Raw genomic sequence first — 18,954 nt, 5'->3', positions numbered from 1 at the left:
AGTAGCGCTGGGTCTTTATGGGTTAAATTATGTACAAAAGTTTATAACTGAGAAGTTTGTGATGTGTATGTGTATTGTTTATTTGTAATTTTTTTTTTTTTGTATGTGTGTGTTTATTTGTAACACTTGTAATGTTACAGGTGCCTTTGTTTGTGAGGTACAGGTCTACATGTGTTTATATTTGCATAATATATGTACATATTAAAAAAAAGGAGTTAAATATATTGTAAAAAAAAACAAAAAAAACAAACAAATACTGAATTCATCATTTATAAAGCATATTTCTGACATGAATACTCATTAATATATGGTTTATAAGCACAGATATAATGGTTTTACTCATCATTATTAAGCTCATCTACAATGTGTTTAATGATTATATTTTCATACTTTATAAATTATGGATTCAGCGTTTAAAAATTTAGTATTGCATCACTTACAAACCAGTTGTGATGTGCATTTATGCTCGCACATACACTATTCAGACATGTACTAATGATTAGTGAATATGTTAGTAGGTATTTTATACGAACTCAAACATTTATTTTTCAATAGATGTCTTATAAACAGTTATTAATACAGACATTCATTATTTCAGGGAGTTATAAAGCACTTACTACTCATTAACCCTTTCATGCATGAATTATGAGAACCTTAATCAAGATTTTTTTTTTTTCCCCAAGTGTTTTTATTCCTCTTTAGGCATGAAAAAACCCCAATGTGATTGGATTTTTTTTTTATGAACCGATTTTACATGGAGTTAAAAAATCATGCATTTAATTTTCGAAGCAAAGAAATATGTATCTACTGATATACTGTGTGAAAACTATGAGATAAAAACATTTTTAATGCTGCTAATTTGATGTTTTCTCACATTTCAACAATACCTGCATGGAAATTATATGCAAAAAAAAAACAAAAAAAAAACTGTTGATTACAGTTTAATAACAATGTGTTTAATGATTATATTTTCATACTTTATAAATTATGGATTCAGCGTTTAAAAATTTAGTATTGCATCACTTACAAACCAGTTGTGATGTGTATTTATGCTCGCACATACACTATTCAGACATGTACTAATGATTAGTGAATATGTTAGTAGGTATTTTATATGAACTCACACATTTATTTTTCAATAGATGTCTTATAAACAGTTATTAATACAGAAATTCATTATTTCAGGGAGTTATAAAGCACTTACTACTCATTAACCCTTTCATGCATGAATTATGAGAACCTTAATCAAGATTTTTTTTTTTTTTTCCCAAGTGTTTTTATTCCTCTTTAGGCATGAAAAAACCCCAATGTGATTGGATTTTTTTTTTATGAACCGATTTTACATGGAGTTAAAAAATCATGCATTTAATTTTCGAAGCAAAGAAACATGTATCTACTGATATACTGTGTGAAAACTATGAGATAAAAACATTTTTAATGCTGCTAATTTGATGTTTTCTCACATTTCAACAATACCTGCATGGAGAATATGCAACAACAAAAAAAACCTGTTAATTGCAGTTTAATAACAATTTGTTTTTTTGTTTTTTTGTTTTTTTTTTCACAATCAAACATGTTAGTGCAGATCAGGTTTATCTAGTACAGCAAATTTACAGTAATGGTATGAATTACAGTGTTTGGGATGATGCATAAGCGTCCACTGTGTTAACTGATATGGAACTAAAACAACAAAATCCATAAATATACACTAGAACAACTGTAGAATAACTGTCCACTTTAGTGACCAGTATGCATGAAAGGGTTAATTAAGCATATGGTGTGAGCTCATCTAAAGTGTGCACTATCTATGACATATAAAGCATTTACAAATGAGATTTAAAGGTTGGCAATGCCTATCACTGTAACATATTTTACCATTAAAAAACAGTAAAATACTGGCAGCTAGAGTTGCCAGCATGTTACTGTTATTCTACAGTATCTCTACTGTAATCTACAACTACAGTTTCTTACTGTAAAAAGTATTACGGTACTGGGCTGTATATAATGTACCTTTTACAGTAAAACACTGCTAGCCACAGTTGCATTTTACAGTAACTACCGTATTCCAAGAAACAATATACTACTGTAAAACATATTTAATGTAATATTTACAGTATAACACTGCGAAAAAGCTTGGATTTTAACATTTCAAATTACATTTTAAAATACAAAATAATGAACATTGCTAGAAAAAGAGATGGCAAGAGATGGCATTATAACATTGAGCTTTTATTAAATTCACTGTCAATCACATTCGGTGATTTGGTTCAACATTGGCTCAAAGTGCATAGCTTAGTACATGTGTCGTGAATTCAGTCTCCTTTTTCTTGAACTTTAACAAAAGGTCATATATTACATTAAAATGATTGAAACTACCACATCAAATCCATTCAGTAGTTAACACATTTTCTTAAATTCTTGCAAGAAGAAGAAATGTACTGAACCCAAAATGCCACAGTTACATTGATAAAATCACAATTACCCTGATAAATGACCAACTGGAGCAGGATGGAGTTATGGCAGTGTTGGTAGAGGCATCAGGTGACCTCCGTTCCCGTTCTGTATGGGGTTAAGTCCAGGTGAAAATAGCCATCCTCAGTTATTTTCTCTTTTTTATTTTATCCTTGTGGTTGAAAAAAGAAGCACTTACCTTTGATGCAGCAAGTCTATAGTTAACATTCGTTAGATTGAATCTTTTCTAAATGAGCTGGTGGGATTTGATGCCAGATGACTTTGTTCAGAGCAGTTCTGGGCAGACAGTAGTGGAGGAATTGAAGAAAATACTGTAGAATACTGTCAAATTTTGCAGTAGCTTACTGTTTTAAATTTGCACCTTAACCCTTTCATGCATAGTGGTCACTCCAGTGGACAGCTGTTGTTCTTTTCTTTTTTTTGTTTTGTTTTGTTTTTTTTTTTGTTTTTTTTTTACACATATCTTTATTAAAGTTTTAAGACACTACATATCTTTTCTGACATGAATTGGTAACATTATGTAGATCTCTCCTGAGCATAAACCCCCAGAATCACAAGCCCTCTCCATAGTTTTCACACAATTTATCAGTAAATACATGTTTCTGTGCATCAAAAATTAAATGTGTGGTATCCAGCTGAGCGGACATTTTTGCAACTTCATGAAAATTACGCTCATAAGAATTTTTTTTTCGTTATTATTTTTTTAATGTTTTTTTTTATTTTATTTTATTTTATTTTTTAAATTTTTTTTATGAATTTTTCAGAAGAAAATTTTCAATCGCATTTTTTTTTTCATGCCTAAAGAGGACTAAAAACACTCAGGAAAAAAAAATTGATGAAGGTTCTCATAATTCGTGCATGAAAGGGTTAAAGACCTCATTATTTACAGCATTATACTGTATTTACAAATAACAGCATGATGCTGTACAAAATTTACTGTTTTTTTACAGTAATTTGTTACAGTGTAAAGACTCACAAAAGACACAGCACGTGGGATTATTAAACCAAACTGCATGATTGAATGATGAATGATTATGAATGATGAGTAAAACATTTATAACTGTGCTTACAAACCATATACTAATGAGTATTCATGTCAGAAATATGCTTTATAAATAATGAATACAGTATTTGTTAATGCTTAACTAATGCTTCATAGTGCGTACTTATTATAAAGTGTTACACGATTGTGTTCTTTTTGCACATGTATTTATGATTACAGCTTCTAAAATTGAGTCTCAACATCCAAAGCGGCGTGTTTAGAGGGCACCTTGAAGTGACTGTGATTGAAGGTCTAACTGCGCACTCGGTGTTAGGGTCTGCACATTAAGGCCAAACCTCTTATGGTCCCACAGATGACTCTCATACCTCAAGTGCAGAATTTTAAGTACAATTGTGTAGCAAAGCTGTTGCTACAAATGGACCAACTAGAGCAATAAACTGCCAAATAAACCCGTACCATTTAAAGTGCACTACTCGTACAAGGTGTTTCTATCATGAAGTTGGTTTGACGTTAGCAAATACACTCATGACTTTGTTCAACAAGGGTCGAAGATCCGAAAAGCTTTTTGGTCCGATACAGTTTTGGTGTAGAAGGATTTTTATGTGGCAACAACTGAAAAGACTTACAGCTCTGGTCTGGTTATAGGGAAGTGAAAGAAGGCTACGACTCAACAGGACGACTGATAGAACTAGAAAAAACAGCCGTATATGTGATCATTTTAGAAGAAGTGTGCGAGAAGTTTAACCCATAAAGACCCAAACAGCTACTGGCAACCAAAACTATCGACTGATCTAAACTGTTTAATAACTTCTGATCCACTAATTCTATCAATCCATGTAAATAATTAGTGTAAAATACAGTTTGTCATCTTTTCATGGTCATCAGATATGAGCAATTTGGATGTTCAGAGGCGCCGCGGTTACCATGGAAACACCGTCATCTTTTACAACATGGATTCACCAGTAAGAGATATTATAGAGATATCATACAGAGAGATATTTATATAGATAGATTTATGCTAAATAGTAAACAAAATGAACAAAAATTAATGAAAAATGTATAAACTAATAAAAAACATGAAAAAATTAGCAAATATTTGATTTGAATTAAGTAAATGAGAATAAAATAGGCAAGAAAATGATCAAAAACTGCCAAAGTAATCAACATATTGAACGAAAAAAGATAAAAAAAAAAAAAAATAAATATATATATATATATATATATAATATATATATATATATATATATATATATATATATATATATATATATATATATATATATATATATATATATAATTATTATTATTATTATTATTATTATTATTAATATTAGTAGTAGTAGTAGTAGTAGTAGTATTTAAAAAAGCAACAGGAACAGAATTGGAAAAAAATAAACCCATGTAATTGGATAAATGATACTGGATGGACTCACTTGGACTTTACTTTCAGTTATCGATATCTTTGCTGAAAAAGTCACTTTTTCTTCAGTTTACTCTGTTTCTGATATAATAATCCTCAAATTTAATCAAAGCTTTTACGAACATCTATATGATCAGTAAATTAAATACAGAAGGCTACTACTCAACAGGATCCACTGATCCACTAATTCTATCAATACATGTAAATAATTAGTGTAAAATACAATTTTTCATCTTTTCATGGTCATCAGATATGAACCATTTGGATGTTCAGAGCCTCCGTAGTTACCATGGAAACACCGTCATCTTCTACAACATTGATTCCCCAGTAAAACCCATGGAGTTGGATCAATGACAGTAGATGGAGACACTTGTTTTTACATTTAGTTATTGATATTTTTGCTGAACAAGTAACTTTTTCTTCATTTTTCTCCATTTTGATATAATTAACTTTAAATTTACTCTGAGGTTTCATGAACATCTACATCGGGGGTGTCAAACTCATTTTAGTTCAGGGGCCACATTCAGCTAAATTTGATCTGCAGTGGGCCAAACCAGTTAAAAAAAATCACATAAGAATACATAAATGTCAAATCCAAAGTGTTCTCTATGTTTTACAGTGAAAAAAGTAAAATCAAACAATGAAAATGTTTACATCTACAAACTATCCTTTCAAACAATGTGAATAACTTCAGCAAACTGAAAGAATAAGTGTAATTTTAACAATATTCTGCCTCAGTTTTTCATTTCCACATGTTCATTATAACGTACAGATCACAGTGGATCTACAAACACGCAAAACATTTAGTATCAGGCAGAATATTGTTAAAATTGCACTTATTTTTCTTAAGACATTTCAGCTTTTTCCATGTTTGTTCAGATTATTCACATTTTTTGTGAAATTATACTTTGTTTTAGTGTGAATACATGAAAATATTTACATTTGCAAAGAGAAAAATTTGGAGTTGTGAGTATTTATAGATTATTATGATAGTATTTGACTGGTCTGACTCACTGGAGATTGAATTGGTCTGAATGTGGAACCTGAACTAAAAAGACTGTTAATGTCTTAGTGTAATTTTTGCATTTCACAAATTCATCCCAAGGGCCGGACTGGACCCTTTGGCGGGCCGGAGTTGGGCCCCGGGCCGCATGTTTGACACTTGTGTTCTACATGACCTGTGAATTAAATATAGGAAGGTACATGATTTACACCAAAAAAAAATTAAAATACAGACGATACTATTATTTTAAAAAATTGGTGATAAATAATTTACGAAAGGTAGAAATGATCTCTATCTATCTATCTATCTATCTATCTATCTATCTATCTATCTATCTATCTATCTATCTATCTATCTATCTATCTATCTATCTATCTATCTATCTATCTATCTATCTATCTATCTATCTATCTATCTATCTTTTTGGGTGTTATTGTAGATGAAAAATTGAATTGGAAATCCCATATTGATCTTGTTTGTAAAAAAATCATGAAGTCAATTGGCATTTTGAACAGAGTCCGTTCATTGATAAATCAGTCTTGTTTCTTGACTTTTTATTATTGCTTAATTTATCCTTACATTATTTATTGCAATACTGTTTGGGCGGCAACCTGTCCCACGTATCTCAATAAGATTCTCTTAATTCAAAAGAAATGTTTAAGAATGATCAGTTTTTCTAAGAGACTCGACTCATCTGCTCCTCTTTTCCAAAAATTCAATCTTCTTTCAGTTTTTGATGTGAACGTTTACCAGACCTGTGTCTTCATGTACAAATATGTTCACTTAACTCATATTCTTCCTAAAGTTTTTCAAAATTTCTTTATGTTGTCTTCTGTTATTCACAACTTTCCGACACGATTTTCAAGCAAATTTTATCTTCCGTACTGCCGAACTTCAGTCTGTCAGTATTCTCTGAAATATCGTGGACCGAATCTGTGGAATAATCTAAGACCTGAACTTCAATCAACATCTACTTTATCAGTGTTTAAAAAGCATCTGAAAAGGACTTTAATTCATGAAAAAAAATGTAAGGCTGTATATCACTGGATTTGAATTTGATGATTTGTAATGTGGACTACATTTTTGTTGTTTTTACTTTAGTTTATTATTTCAGTTATATTGTATTTTTTAATTCTTTTTTTTTGTGTGTATTATTCATTTCGGGGGAGGTATTCATATAAGCCTTCTTTTTTTTTTTTTTTTGGCTTCTAACCTCTCCTGCACAATCATGTTACTTGTCTGAATGTTGTTGTTTTTCCATTGCTGTTTTTATTTTGTGCAAATAAATAAATAAATAAATAAATAAATATCTATCTATCTATCTATCTATCTATCTATCTATCTATCTATCTATCTATCTATCTATCTATCTATCTATCTATCTATCTATCTAATCTGAGTTTTTATGGACATCCACATAATCCGTACGTTAAATATGGGAAAACTCCGGATTTTCACTGAAAAAAACACAACTAACAGAGGATACTATTGTAATAAATGGTGATAAATCACTTAAGAAAGGTTAAATACTGAGAAAAATTCATCTGGGAACTGCCATAAAAGTAGCTCTGGCTCTTTAAGGGTTAATCTTTTAGCACTTTTCTTCAGGGACATATTGAAATGAATGCCTGGATTTAAAGACAGACTGTTCAAATGTGCACTTTGTATTCAACAGCATTTCCTCTATTTTTCCCTACCCTTTCATTCCACTTTACCCCTTCGTGTATTCACTTTCCTCCTCCGTCATCCATCTCTTGACTACACTGATCTATGACTACAGCCATGTATCTTCGTAACTGAATTGCCCATTATGACAGGAACAAGAGAAGTAACAGCATTGTTTAATAAGGAAGGACGATGAAAATGATGTGTCTCTCCTCTCTGTTAGTTGAACCTGCATCTACCAAGGAGAATAACTGCCTGAATGCTGCCAAGGCCTGTAACCTGAATGACACATGTAAGAAATACCGCTCAGCTTATATCAACCCGTGCACCAGCAGGGTGTCTGCCTCTGAAGTCTGCAACAAGCGCAAATGCCACAAGGCCCTACGACAGTTCTTTGACAAGGTCATTAAATATGCACATTTTAAAAGCTAGTTGCAGTTTTCACAGCTTCGACCGTATCTGCCGATACAACATGTGTTTTGCTTCTTCTTTGCCTAAAATTTAGGTTCCGACTAAATACAGCTATGGAATGCTGTTTTGTTCCTGTCCAGCCGGGGATCAGACGGCATGCGCAGAACGCCGACGGCAAACCATCGTACCCGTGTGTTCCTATGAGGATAAAGACAAACCCAACTGTCTGTCCCTCCAGAACACTTGCAAGACCAACTACATCTGCAGGTAAATGAGCACAGAGGGGGCTTTTGTGGAGGCAAACATTGCTTTAACCCTCCGGTATCCCATCCAGTAAGGCCCTTACTAAGCACCAAGAGTGCTTTTTTCGCACACTTGTGGAATAATGTCAAAAAAAAATTCATACAGTTTGCTTTTAATTCTTTTACACTTTTTTCTATTTCATCAACTTGACCCGTAAATAAAAATACCAAATACTCAATAGCTGTCACATTTTTTTTTAACCCTTTAAATGCTGTGTTTGTAATGTAAACAAACCATTTTTTTTGGATGCAAAAAACACAAAAAATTATTTTTTTTCAATATACTACAGGGTGGGGAAGCAAAATTTGCAATCTTTTGAGGCAGGGATTGAAAGACAGTGTATGACCAGTTAGTTTATTGAAAGTCATGAGAATTTATTTGCCACGAGAAAATTATATAATATAGACATAATAGAAAATGTTTTTATTCTATGTGTCCTCCTTCTTTTTCAATAACTTCCTTCACACGCTTCCTGAAACTTGCGCAAGTGTTCCTCAAATATTGGGGTGACAACTTCTCCCATTCTTCTTTAATAGTATCTTCCAGACTTTCTGGTAATAGTTTTGCTCATAGTCATTCTCTTCTTTCCATTATAAACAGTCTTTATGGACACTCCAACTATTTTTGAAATCTCCTTTGGTGTGACGAGTGCATTCAGCAAATCACACACTCTTTGACGTTTGCTTTCCTGATTACTCATATGGGCAAACGTTTCTGAAAAGGTATGGATAATAGTGTTAGGTATGATTATGACATCAATATATGTTTGGTTTCAAAACAATTGACGTAGTGCCTGCTGAGAAAAAACAACTAAATGTTCATTGTAAATTTTGCTTCCCCACCCTGTACATAAAAAGTGGATCACATATTATTTGATTTTTGCAGCCTGGCATATGTCAATAATTAACTCCAACATTGGTTAATTTGCATTATTATTTTTAGCGCTAGGTCAAATGTTCAAAAATACTAGCATCTGTCACCAAGTGTGCGTAAAATGCACACCTATAAATCAAACTATTAAATATTACATATTGATTTATTTTTCTGCTCTAATTTGATTTTATTTTTGTAAATCAAGGTCAGCCCTAATCATACATATCAAATGGAAGAAATAGTGCGTTTTAGGCACACTTGGGAGACAGATGCTAGTCTTGTAATTTTCTTTTATTTACAATGTGCACATTTTAGTTGGTGGCCAGAATTTTAAAGATCATGCAAAAATGAACAACTTTTGAATTCTAACCTTATTTAAATTGTGAAAAATAATATGAAGTTTTTTAAAACGAAGTGCAAAGTGTGCCTAAAAGGCGCACCCAGATACCGGAGGGTTAATTCACAGGTGTCAAACATGTGGTCCGGGGGTTAAATCTGGCCCGCCAAAGGTTCCATTCCGGCCCGCAAGATGAAAGTGCAAAAATGAACCTCAACAGTCAAGGTTGTCCTTATCATTTTGGTTCAGGTTTGTTGAGCCGCATTATGTAATAAATTCCCATGATGTAATAAAAGTTCAGAATGTAATAAGAATGTCATCTTGTAATAAAGCCGGATTATGTAATAAACTGACGCATTTTGTAACTACCTCAAGGCGTTATGTAGTAAATTTTTTCGCATTATGAAGTAAGTTATTACAATTTGAGAAATTTATTACAAAATGCACTTGACACATTTTTATTTTCATCTTTAACCCTTTCATACATAGTGGTCACTACAGTGGACAGCTATTCTACGGCTGTTCTCTTGTATATTCATGGATTTTGTTGTTCTTTTTGTTGTTGTTTTTTTTTTTTTTACACATATCTTCATTAAAGTTATAAGACAATACATATCTTTTCTGACATGAATTGGTAACATTATGTAGATCTCTCCAGAGGATAAACCCCCAGAATCATAAGCTTTCCCCACAGTTTTCACACAGTTTATCAGTAAATACATGTTTCTGTGTGTCAGAAATTAAATGTGTGTTGTCCAGCTGAGTGGATATTTTTGCAACTTCATGAAAAATAGATTCATAAGAATTTTTTTGTCATTATTACTTTTTTAAATGTTTTTTTTTTTATTTTTTATTTTATTTTATTTTATTTATTTATTTATTGAATTTATTTTTCAGATGAAAAATTTCTATCACATTGTTTTTTTCATGCCTAAAGAGGAATAAAAACACTCAGGAAAAAATTTTGATTAAGGTTCTCATAATTCGTGCATGAAAGGGTTAAACAGTGTGGTTAAAGTTCTGATTACATTACCTGTAGCTCCTGTGACTAATTTCTTCTAAATTGTTCTGAAATGATATTAATTTGGATTGTTATTACATAATGAACCATGTTATTACATTTTTCTTTTTTTTTAAAATAAAAATGTGTCAAAATGCGTTGATGTAGTTTATTACAAAATGCGTCAGCTTATTGCATAATGCGGCTTTATTACAAGATGACGTGACATTCTGATTACATTTTGAACTTTTATTACATAACGGGAATTTATTACATAATGCGGCTCAACAAGGTTCCACATACAGACCAATGAGATCTACAGTAAAAATAACAACACAATAACCCATAAAAATAACAACTACAAATGTTCTTTGTGAAAAATTTTGTGGAAAAAATTTAAGTGAAAAAAATAAGATTACACTGTGAAAATATTTACATTTCATAATAAAACGCAAATAAATACATAAATAAAAACAAAGATGAACAACCCGAAATGTTCAATTTTAACAATATTCTTCCTGTTACTAAATGTTATTGTGCATTTATGGATCCACTGTGATCTGTAGTTGTGTTAATAATAAGAGACGTAATATTGTAGAAATTGTTCAACTTTCAGTTCCAAACTCCAAAATTTTAACAATATTCTGCCTGTTACCAAATGTTTATGTAACATTGTGTGTAATGTACATGTATAAATAATAAGTCGAGGCATATTATTGTTAAAATTGCACTAATTTTTCAATTGAAATTTCTGTTTTTTCAGGTTGTTCAAATCTTTTCTGTAAAATGTAAACATTTTCATAATATACTTGGGGGGGGTTTGTACTAAAACAAAAAGAAAAACTTGGATTTGTCATTATTTCTAGGTTATTAAGTCATTATTTTACTGGTCTGGCCCGCTTGAGACCAAATTGGGCTAAATATGGCCCCTGAACCAAAATGAGTTTGACACCCCTTATTTAATTGATTTTTTTTTTTGTCATAAAGAATATTCCAAAAGCTTATTCCGCATAACATGTGTTAGGCTATGAGTGTCAAACATACAGTCTGCAGGCCAAGAGTGGTCCGCCAAAGGTTCTAATATGGCCCATGGGATTAATTACCCCATCCCCAAGGCAAGGGGTATTGTTTTTGGTTCCGTTTGTTTGTTAACACTCTAACAGCAAAACTATTAATTGAATTCATACCAAATTGGGTTTATAGATTGCCAGTGACCCAGAATAGATCTCATCACATTTTGGGAAAAGTAGGTCAAAGTTGAAATTTTGTATGAATTTTTAAAATTCTTTTCCCCCAGTTTTGGCAGCGCAGGGTGATATGGGTTGGGTTCCTGGTGCAATTCAAAGAAAATGTGAAATGCTTAGATTATGGAATCGAATTATTAATATGCCAGATAATCAAATAACCAAACTAGAAGCACTCGGAGAGCGCAGACCTCCGCCAAGGCTGATCACTGGCCCCCCCCCGTGGGCCCCCCCATGCCAAGGAGGTTATGTTTTTTGCCAGGGTTTGTTTGTCTGTCTGTTTGTTTGTTTGTCTGTCCGTTAGTGTGCAACATAACTCAAAAAGTTATGGACAGATTTTGATGAAATTTTCTGGTCTGCGCCCCCCACCCCCCACCCCCACCCCGTGGGCCCCCCCACCCCCGATCACCACTAAAATTTAATCATTTCTTCCTTATCCCATTTCCAACAAACCCTGAAAATTTCATCCAAATCTGTCCATAACTTTTTGAGTTATGTTGCACACTAACGGACAGACAAACAGACAGACAGACAAACAAACCCTGGCAAAAACATAACCTCCTTGGCGGAGGTAAAAAGTGTTTGGCTGGGGTAAGACCAGGTCCCCTTGGGTGGCAGAGGTCAGATCTGTCTTTGCAGAAGCACAACTTCAATATATATTTCACAACAACCTTTCATGTAGCATTAACAAGATCAGAGCTAACCTAATGTCTGCTTTTGACGAAAAATGGGTGAATGGGATCCTGACTAAACCGAAGCTGCGGACATACATTCAACTAAAAAACACATATAGAACAGAGTTTTATGTCAGCGCAAATTTGACCTGGAACCAAAGGTCCCTAGGTGCTCAGTTGCGAACAGGAATCCTTCCCTAGGCCATAGAAACTAGTAGATTCACCCAAACCCCAGAAGAAAACAGGCTTTGTGGACTGTGTGATTTGGGGCAAGTGGAAAATGAATGACATCTTCTTTTGTATTGTCCTCTATATGATGAACTGAGAGCCCCTTTGTCTGATGACATGTTTATACGAAATCCTGATATGTTCTGGAGCACTGATGATGACAAGATGAAATGGTTATTTAGGTCAAATGTATATAAATTAGCATTATTTGTTTGTAAAGCCTGGAAAAAGCGGCAGATGTGTTTGTTTAAATAGGTCAGTATTTTGTTTTGTTCGTATCTATTCTGCCTATTGTCTGGTATTTGAAATTTGGTTTGTATTTTTGGTGTCTTATAAGCACATGTAAGGGCTGGGCATGTTCTTTATGCAAGACACAATAATAAAAACATTCATTCATTCATTCATTCATTCATTCCCCCTTTACTTATAATGGACGAAATTTCAAATATCTGTAGCAGCAAAACTATTGGTTGAATTCATACCAAACTGGGTTTAGAGACTGCCAGGGACCCAGAATAGATGTCATTACATTTTGGAAAAAGTAGGTCAAAGTTCAAATTTTTAATGAATTTTTAAAATCTTTTTTTTCTCCCATTTACTTATAATGGGCGAAATTTCAAATGTCTATAAAAACATACATTTTGTTTAAATTTACTTCAAACTTGGCTCATATATAGAGGCAACTGATATGCTGACATCGGCACACGCATAGACATGATGACATCAGCTGGATCGGTGCCAAAATAAATTACATACATGTGAGGGGCGGGGTTTGCTGTGCCTGGTACCACTTGTTTGCAAACTGCAAAAATTACACTGAAGATATTAACAGTCAAGGATGTTGAAGTAGTTTTAGTTCAGGGGTCACATACAGACCAATGTGATTGAAAGTAAAAAAAATCAGAAAAGCACTCAGAGAGCACAGACCTCCGCCAAGACAGATCTGCACCCCCCACCCCACCCCCACCCCCACCCCGATCTCCACCAAAATTTTATCATTTCTTCCTTGTGCCAGTATCAACATTTCCTGAAAATTTCATGAAAATCCATCCATAACTTTTTGAGTTATCCTGCTAACAAACAAACAAACATGCAAACAAACACGCAAACCAACACACAAAGCAAAGTGATCACAATACCTCCTGGCGTAGGTAATAATAGCATAATAATCTATAAATAATGACTCCAAATTGTCTTTTTGATATCATGTATAAGAAATAATATGACATTATATTATGCTTATAAATAATGACAACTCCAAATTTTTCTTCATTTTAGTGCAAAAAAATAACATTAATTATGAAAATATTTATATTAACATACTATCCTTTACAATAAAATGACAATGAGAATAACCTGAACAAATGTGAACAACCCGCAAAATCTAAAGACATGAAGTGCAATTTTTTTTTTTTTTTTTTTACAATATTCTGTCTGTTTCTAAATGTTTTGTGCATTTGTAGATCCGATCTGTAATGCACATGTAAAAATGATAAGTTGAGTTCAAAAGATTGTTAAAACCGAATTTATTTTTCACCAGAAATTTTTTTTTTTTTTGTTTGGATACTAACAGAATAATACCATTAGGGATGTCCAATAATATCGGCCCGATATTGGCATAAAAATGTAATATTGGTGAATATCGTTATCAGTTTTTTTGCCTATCATTAAAACCGATAAAATAATGCCTTGATTTCGCTGGCATTTACTGAGGCGTAAATGAAGCATTGTTTGTAGCTGAAAGAAATGTGCAGTTTTCAAAATTGTACAGTAGAGTTGCCACACTGTAATAGACTCATGGAGGGAGGGAGAGAAAATAAATAAATATGGCATTTTTTCCACAACTTAAGTTGAAGTATGTATTCTTTGCACAGACAGTGTTTACATTTTGAAAGCCTTGTAGCATTTGAGAATGCATCCAATGGGGCATCACAATAAAATGAGGCATGATGTGTTAATTCCATGACAGGAGATATGTGATGTTACCTAAAATTAGTTTAATATCCCACATATAGCGGTATCGGTAGATATCGGAATCGGAAATTAAGCATTTGACAATATCAGCATATCGGTTTTTGGCAAAAAAGCCAATATCGGACATCCCTAAATACCACTAAAATAAAAATCCAAATTTGAAGTTAATTATCAGCTTTTATACCCACTGAGTGTGGTCCCTGAAAGAAAATAAGTTAACACCCCTGTGGTATACAGATCTGAAATCACAATCCTTAGATTTTTGTCTTGAGTTCAGAAGAACACATACAATACATAGCCATTATCTTTGTTTTTTTTTCATGTCTTTGCATTGAAAAACCAAGGCACCTATTTTCTTGGAAGTTGAAATAACCTGTAACAGGAGAGCATACAGCAGCGCACTCAGTGGTCTATATTTGGAGTTAATAACTAGTGCTTTGGTCGAGAGTACAAACTGTACAAACATAATGTACACAGCAGAAAATTGCCAAGGAGGTTTGCACAGTTTAATGTACTTGCAGTTCTTTTTTTTTTTTTGTTGTTTTTTTCCCCTCGGCAAACTCTAGCCAGAGGGGTATTGTAATTATTTTGTCCTCTGTTTGTCCGTCCATCTGTCTGTCCATTCAAGGATGTAATTGCATTATCTGAAGAATGCATTGAAATAACTGCACCAAGGTTCTAATAGTTTTGGATTTTTCCTTATAGTTTAGTTTTATTTAGTTTTGACTTGTTTTTCTCTAATTCAGTTAGTTTTAATTCATTTTTAGAGCAGGTTTGCTAGTTTTTATTAGTTTTTGTTATTTTCTAAATGCTTAGTTTTAGTTTAGTTTTTTTTTTTTTTATATCTTTTCTCTTCTTCTCTGTCGTATTCACATAAATCCCAGACAGGACTCTGCTGTTTTCTCCCAACTTTAGTCTGCATGTTTTCACGTAGAGTGGGGATGAGAAGACGACTCTAAACCACAAGTGACAAGAAGTGACGGACCGTTAAATATCAAACGGTGCCAGCAGCTAAAATTGCTTGAGGGAAAGAAATTGATTTCATATCAATCCGACATTAACAAAGAGAAAAACTAAGGGAATTTTATCCAGAATTTTTATACGTTTTAGTTAGTTTTGTAAACATAATACAGTTTCTGTTCGTTATCGTTTTTTTCTTTTAATTATAATTTTTATTTATTTCACTTAACGAAAATGTTTTTACAATTCTAGTTTTCGTCATTTCGTTAGTTTCCGTTAATGATAATAACCTTGATCTGCACCAAATCTATACTGTGGATGCATCTGGGCATGGAGCACAAGTCTAATGAAAACAGGTGACCTTGACTTACTTTTTCAAGGTCAAATGGCATCAAATGGAGACATGCCTATACAAAAAAAAAAAAAAAAAAAAAAAACTACCAGGTGACATCACGTGAGCTTTTACACATCACAAACATTGAACATAAAATATTAGTGTTGATGTCATAACACCCTGAAAATAAGAAATGTATTTTTGTGCAGCTTGCATATATTTTTCTATATTTTTAATTGCAGTTGCAAATAATCTGAGAAATCTGGAAGTTGCAATTTTTTTTTTTTTGTGGTTTCTGGTAACCATCCATCACAATTTTTAACCAGCATATATTTATACCTATGTTTTTTACTATGTGAAAATAAAATAAAATCAAAATAAATAAACTTTTTTCTTCAGTAATTTAACAGTTATATTGGTTTTAGTATAAGAGAAGAAAATTAATCATTCCACATTTTATATTATATATTGAAAGCATAATTAACTCCAGCAGTGCTAAATTGTGAGTTGCTTGGTTTCCAGCAACTTAAGACACTTATAGCAAGGGCAACATTTGAATCACAAGGACCTATTTCTGGATCTACAGTTCATTGTATTAGGTATTAAAATGTTTTGCATGCTCACAAAAATATTTCGAAGTGGCTCTTGACACAGTACTGTGGCACGAAACATCGGTTTGTCTATTACCACAGAACCAATCAGCGCCCTCATTATATCACGTCTAGACTGGTAACGTAACATCCTGAAAAGTACCAAGGCAATCATATAGCGAATAGGTCAACCTGAGTCACATCAGAAATTTAGCTGGACTCGGTAATGTATCAGACACACAAGATTTGGGTTTAATTCCTAGTCGGAGTAGCATTTCCTTTTTCTTTTTTTTTTCTAAAAATTTTCAAACGGGGTGGGAGGGTGCACTATTATAATGATATAAATCAGCCACTGGGTCAACGTTCAGAGTGCAGAATTCGAACCACAGCACTGACACAGAACTATAGTCACACAACACACTGCTGCATCGAACATGTAGCTCCGCCCACCTTCTCCAGCCTCCAGAGCAAAAAACACCATTAAACAACATATAGAGCATTTAGAACAATAAGTCCTATTCTATACTATATACCATGGGTGTTAAACTCATTTAAGTTCAGGGGCCAAATTCAGCCAAATTTGGTCTGAAGTGGGCCAAACCAGTAAAATAATAACATAATTTATATATAAATAATGTCAACTCCAAACTTTCCTTACATGATGAAAAAGTTTACATCTACAAACTGCCCTTTAAAACAATGCGAATTACATGAACAACCTAAAATTTGTTAAGAAAAATGAGTGCAATTTTAACAATATTCTGCCTCAGTTTATCATTGACATCATGCTCATTACAACTTACAGATCGCAGGGGATCTAAAAATACGCAAAGTATTCAGTAACAGGCAGAATATTATTAAAATTACGCTTACATTTCTTAAGACATTTCAGGGTTTTTTTAATATTTGTTCAGGATATTTACATTTTCTGTGATATTATAGGTTGTTTTAGTGTAAATACAGGAAAATTAAATGAAAAATTTACATTTACAAAACGAAAAAAAATTGGAGCTTTAAGAATTTATAGGTTATTATGATATTTTTCCCAGTCTGTATGTGGAACCTAAACCAAAATTTTCTGAGATCATCTTAAGTGTAATTTTTGCATTTCACAAATTCATCCTGCAGGCCAGATTGGAACTTTTGGTGGGCCGTATTTGGCCCCCGGACCGCATGTTTGACACCCCTGCTATATACTATCACCAATTTGTCATTTCTTCCATCAACTGCCACTGTACTGTGGTAGCAAAATGCACAAAAGAATAAACCGAAGTATACTTTATATATCACCACAGTACAGGAGGTCCTCGGGTTACGAACGAGTTCCGTTCCTACGCTGGCGACGTAACCCGAATTTCCGCGTAAGTCGGAATTAACCCTTTAATACCCCCTAAATACCTAATACTAGGTGGCTGGAGAAGAAGGAAGGGAGGCTGTGAGAGCTGCTGCTGGGGAATCCGGATTATCTGGAGGGGTAGCAGGTGCAGGATCTTCTGTAAACGTTGACGGTACGGGTTCTACTGGCCTCTCCACCTTGGTGAAGTACTTGGAGATGTCCATCTGGAAGGAAATCTTCCTCTTTTCCTCCCAGATCTCACAGTAGCACCGTACACTGTCCATCACTCCCCTTGAAGCTTTCGAAAATCATTCCATATTGGGATCCTCTGCAGACGAGACTCAGGCGTCGTAAAGTCGAAACAGCGTAGGTCGAGTACCGCGTAACCCGAGGACCTCCTGTACTGTGGTAACAAGAGGATAATGAGTTCATGGAACAGTATCTGTGATTGGCTCTAGTACAAATACTAACATTTGATTGGTCTGTGGCAATAGACAAACCCATATGTTGTGCTACAGTACTGTGGCAACAGACAAAGCCAAAAATATTTTCATAGGTTTGTTGGGATGATATGTTTGCTTGAAACACCTTTGTGCAGTTATAATATCTGAGTACTTTCAAATATAAATATGTATGTAATAAGTTTAACTCAAAGACAATTCAATCTAACTTATAGGGCAGTAACTTTCAACACAATCTAACCCTATATTTGGCCGAGGGGTTTTAAAAGTGTGCAGCACGTTATGTTTTTGCATTACGATGATGATAAACTATAGAGGTTGAGTTGTTGGATTCTTAAAGACTGTTACAATAACAGTTTGGAGAAGGAATGAGCTGATCATTGATTAATTGGCTGAATCAGAATCAATGAAAACTGGAAGTAAAAATCAAATTAACTGTCAAAATTGATGCTCTTTTACTTATTGTGCTATTATTTTCTATCAGTGTCAGTAATTACCTCCGCCAAGGAGGTTATGTTTTTGCCAGGGTTTGTTTGTTTTTTTGTTTGTCTGTCCGTTAGTGTGCAACATAACTCAAAAAGTTATGGACAGATTTGGATGAAATTTTCAGGGTTTGTTGGAAATGGGATAAGGAAGAAATGATTAAATTTTGGTGGTGATCGGGGG

At 33.3% G+C, this 18,954-nt stretch overlaps 1 protein-coding gene across 1 annotated transcript in view; it reads left to right on the top strand.

Moving 5' to 3' along the window:
* The window catches only part of gfra1b (gdnf family receptor alpha 1b), a 107,523-nt gene that overhangs the window by 48,763 nt on the left and 39,806 nt on the right, over positions 1-18,954 (top strand). The window contains exons 4-5 of the mRNA XM_030163223.1: positions 7,787-7,965; positions 8,069-8,241. Coding sequence (XP_030019083.1) covers positions 7,787-7,965; positions 8,069-8,241 — 352 coding nt within the window. The remainder of the gene's footprint in view (positions 1-7,786; positions 7,966-8,068; positions 8,242-18,954) is intronic.

Source organism: Sphaeramia orbicularis, chromosome 19 (assembly GCF_902148855.1).
Source record: "Sphaeramia orbicularis chromosome 19, fSphaOr1.1, whole genome shotgun sequence".
Classification (NCBI taxonomy): Eukaryota; Metazoa; Chordata; class Actinopteri; order Kurtiformes; family Apogonidae; genus Sphaeramia; species Sphaeramia orbicularis.
This window is presented reverse-complemented; position numbering and strand designations above follow the sequence as displayed.